We start from the raw sequence: 4,579 nt of genomic DNA, 5'->3' as shown, positions 1-4,579 counted from the left end.
TGGTATCTGAGGGGCTGTCTCACCAACAGTATTGGCTGATCCCACTTATTCCAGTGGAAGGGATGTATTTGGACCCCTTTTGCCAGAAAATTTTGGCTTGTGGGTTCCAGGAAAAGAGCCTGCTGTGGCCCTCATCCTTTGGGATGCCTATGGAGATTCTCATTCATCCAGGTTATGATTGTCCCACAGATGGTTTTTTTTTCCAAAAAGCAACTGGATCTTCTTGGGTTTTTCCTTTAAAAACTTTGAAAAGTTAGAACTGGAAAAGCTTCTCGGGTGAGAAGCAAAATATGGGAGACCCTTTGGAATTTTCTCCTCTTGGAGGTAAGGTCAGCTCCCAATAATTGTTACATCTTTCCCTTTTTCTACTGTTGTCCCCTAATATTTGCTTTTGTATTTTCACATTTTATGTTATAAATGAATAGAACTAATAAAAAAGGAACAGATAAAATATTAGGCTTTATGAATGGAATGTCAATAAAAATGCCAATGAAGTATTGTCATCCAAATTTTTGTTTTGGTAGCCTGTTCTCTGCAAATCTTGAAGAGGAATTTTAAAATTCCCTGTCAATTTCTCTGTCCTTGTAGTAAAGCATACAATTTTTGAGACCATGTTTCTCTCTTTTTTAAATTTGACTAGAGATGGATATGATAAATACTGATAAAATTTCCCATGCAGTAGCAAAATTAGATAATTTAATTATGTAAATAGTACAATATTGGAAATTGGGACCAATTAAATGGATAGAAGTTCCAATATCCAGTATATAGAATTTATATTATCCTTGATATTACAAAATAATATAACAACCAACAATTTAGAAAGCAATAATAAAATAAAATCCCAGGTTATTAAATCTGTTTCTGAACTTACTTTTGGCAGGTTTCCTCAATTAATCTATATTTGAGTTTTCAGTTTGGAAAGTAAGAATTTGTGAGTTTCAACCCTAATCCTATTGATAACATCATCTATGATTGTCTAATGAAATGGGATGGCTGATATTAGAACATTCTCAAATGCACTACCTGTTAATGGCTAATTGGATTCATAAAAACTCACAATGATAGTTTTATTTTGTCTAGTTTTTGCTGTGTATTTTTGATATGTAATTGCCTCTTGAGAGAAACAAAATAATTAATAAGCTTGCTGAATATAAAGTCAGTCTTTTTTCTGAAGATAGATCTGAGCATACTTTTATGCATGTATTATAGGGCCAATATTTAACAGTTTATAAAGCTACAATAATTCTATGAAGAAAAATTGTAGAGTAAACACACATAGTGTGCATATTAGTATATTAGCCATTCAACAGAAAAGCAATTCCCCTCTTATTGAGATAAACTGGAATTTATTTAAATTTAAATCACATGACTGTACATTTGTTTCTTAAGGTAATTTGCACACTGAGAAAAGGATTTAGTAAAATGATATTATATGCTAGTGTTCTTCTAGAATGTTAAGGGAAAGAGGATAACAAGGGGAGATTTATTTTCAAACATTTGGTCCTAAAGACAGACTAGATTAAAGATAATTAAATCTAGATACAATCATATTGTGAATCAGAAAAAAAGAGAATCTATGGCTGGTGATTGTATCCTAAATAGAAAATCGAGTGCATATTAAATATAAAAGTTTAATGTTAACAAAGAAAATGTTAACGGAGAATTTTGAGCAGAATGTGAAAATGTCATCCTGAGTTCTCATTATTCTTGATAAAAGTATGCTTTCTTCATGTATTGTAATTTTAGGTACCACCTGGTGAATATGATAAGAGAATTATTTTTATTTTTGTAAAAGTTCAGTGTACTATTACTGTATTTTAATGTACTCTTATATGGGTATTTGTCAACCAATATTAATGCTATTATTTTTTCAGCCACAACATTCCCAGAATTGCTGATAAAATGATTCTCTCGTGTGTATGTGTGCCTATTTGTATGTCCCTGTTTGTGCATGTGTGCATATGTGTGTATGATTTACACAAATTCAAGTACTTGGAAATCTGTTCCCTCGAGTTAAGATGTAACTTTATCTTCTAGATCTGTATCCTGCCTTTCCGTCAAGAGTTCACTCTATATATTGGAGATCTGTCTCCAATTTTTCATCACTGTAACAATTCTGCAAGGAGGATAAGAAATAATTATTGTTCCAAAACTTCAAGAAATTTCCAAAAGGTCTTCCAAGTCCTATACAAACAGTGCAACCAGGAAAAGAATGGAGTGGAAGGAAATAACTTGTGATCAATAGGTTGGAATTTAATCAATCGTGGATTTATGTATAGGGATAACACTGTGATTAGGCACAGGAATGAATTGCATCCATTATTTTAATTATGTAATTCTCTTTTAATTCTTTACAATTTTTCAATCTATTTTTTATTCTGTTCACATTTATGTTTATAAATTAATTTAATTAAATCATAAACATGAATAATCACACAACAGTGCCTTACTTTTTACTCCTGGAATTCTCAAAGAATAGACATTTTCAGCTTTTACATTTCTTTGTGTTCTTTGTGTTATATCTGACAACTGTAGCAGCTAATTTTCTCATTATCATGGCAGTAACTTTAGATAATCAATTGCATAGCCCTATGTACTGGTTTCTGATGAACTTGGCTATGCAGGATTTAGGATCAGTTTCTGTTATAGTCCCAAAATCCATGGTGAATTCCCTCATGGAGACTAGATATATCTCTTACTCAGGATGTGCTGCTCAAGTCTTCATATTTATCTCCTTTGCAGCTTCTGATTTATCCCTCCTGACTGTCATGGCATATGATCGATATGTTGCCATTTGCCATCCATTGCACTATGAGATGGTGATGAATTGGAAATCCTGCACTGAAATGATGATTCTGGTTTGGGTCACCAGTGTTCTCTATGGAACACTGCATACCACTGGCACTTTTTCAATTCCTTTTTGTTCTAATGTTGTCAACCAGTTCTTCTGTGAAATTCCACAGTTGCTAAAGCTATCCTGCTCTGGCTTCAATCTAGTTGAACTTGGAGTTCTTGTGGCCAGTGTCATTGCAGGAATTGGTTGTTTTAATTTTATTATTGCATCTTATGTCATGATATTCAAGGCAGTGCTTAGAATTCCTTCAGAACAAGGAAGGCAAAAAGCTTTATCCACTTGTGTTCCTCACCTTATAGTAGTATCTATGTTTTTATTAACTGGATGTTTTGCCTACCTGAGGCCTCCCTCTAATGCTCCATCTTACTTAGATTTTGGGGTGACTGTTCTGTATTCCCTTCTTCCACCCCTGTTCAATCCAATAATCTATAGCATGAGAAATAAGAATATCAAATTTGTCCTTTCAAAACTCTGGAAATTCTGAAAATTACCTTTAATGTTGTTTCTATTCTGTTCATCACAGTTTTGTGTTTTCCTATCTTTTTTCCCCCTTACATCTTTGAATTAAGGGTAAGTTAAAAAGGAAGCACAATTGAAATCCAGGCAAATCCAATCTTTCAATCCAGAAGAATGATAGAACTTCAAAAATTGCTGAATTCCTGATTACTGTCAATGCAGTTTATAGAGGCTAAATGTAGATATTAGGCAGCTTCTAGCATGCCACAGGCTAACATCCCCTGATCTTTAGTGAAATAGGATCATGGTGTAATGTGATTATGAAAAAAACATCTGTAATTGAGAGGAGGTTTAAACAATATTTCCTATTTTACTCTGTTCTTTAGGTATAAAATGGCTTCTCCTCTAATGCTTGCATAATAATATGGCTAGTTAAAGCTTTAGCTTTTCCAAAAATACACAGGGCTTCTCTCTCTTTAAATGGTCCTCTGATTGCACACTTTAATATTTTGCTCCTTCAAATCAATATGGACTCCTGACCTGGAGAAGTCCCTGCAGTTCTGTTGGCAGTGATTTTTAGCAGAGGATTGCCATTATCTCCTTCCTAGGGCAGAAAGAGAGAAAAAGAGAGAGACTGGCCCAAAGAAACGCAGCTGGCTTTGTTCATAAGGCAGACTAGAGCTTGCAGTGCTCCAATTTTTAGCCTGATACCTTAAACTGGTATGCTAAATTATTCTCATACAATTTAGTTGAAGTATTATTTCTTTTCCTTAAAAATGTTCTGAAAAAACCAGACACTTGGCAGGAAGGGCAGGATGGGTGAGCATGTAGCATGTTGATAACCATAAGAAATAAAAAGGGCACGGAGAGTAATTAGGATGATGGATAATAGTAACAAAATATTATATGTGTTTCAGAAATCTTAAAACTTGATACAAAGTGGAAAAGATAATTTATGATTCCTGGTCCAATACCTGGAAAAGGGCTGATAGATAAAAGTACACAATGAAGGAGATCTTGGAAAGAGGGAAGATTTGGTTAAATACTTTGGGGTTCTCTGTAAGTGTACTTAGGAAGGTGCCAAGTACTTATTGGATTTATCTAGCCAAGATCAGTACCTTCTTTTGATGAAGGTGAGGGGCTTCCAGTTAAAGGGATATGACATTTTATTCCTCTATTGAATGTTGCTGTCTTATTCTCCTGCTTTATCTATGAATATATCTTGTCTACATTATACTTTGCATTTAAATTTATTATTTTGCTCTG

General features: G+C 33.7%; 1 protein-coding gene across 1 annotated transcript; it reads left to right on the top strand.

Moving 5' to 3' along the window:
- The first annotated feature begins 2,426 nt into the window (after positions 1-2,426).
- On the top strand, positions 2,427-3,341 carry LOC107286105 (olfactory receptor 14A16-like). The gene has a single exon (XM_015814400.1). It carries the CDS (start codon positions 2,427-2,429, stop codon positions 3,339-3,341), a length of 915 nt encoding a protein of 304 aa, XP_015669886.1.
- The last annotated feature ends 1,238 nt before the right edge of the window (positions 3,342-4,579 follow it).

The sequence above is a fragment of the Protobothrops mucrosquamatus genome, unplaced genomic scaffold (assembly GCF_001527695.2).
Source record: "Protobothrops mucrosquamatus isolate PMUCROS unplaced genomic scaffold, P.Mucros_1.0 scaffold247, whole genome shotgun sequence".
Lineage (NCBI taxonomy): Eukaryota > Metazoa > Chordata > Lepidosauria > Squamata > Viperidae > Protobothrops > Protobothrops mucrosquamatus.
The sequence above is the reverse complement of the archived record's forward strand: the minus strand, read 5'-3'. Positions and strand labels throughout refer to the sequence as shown.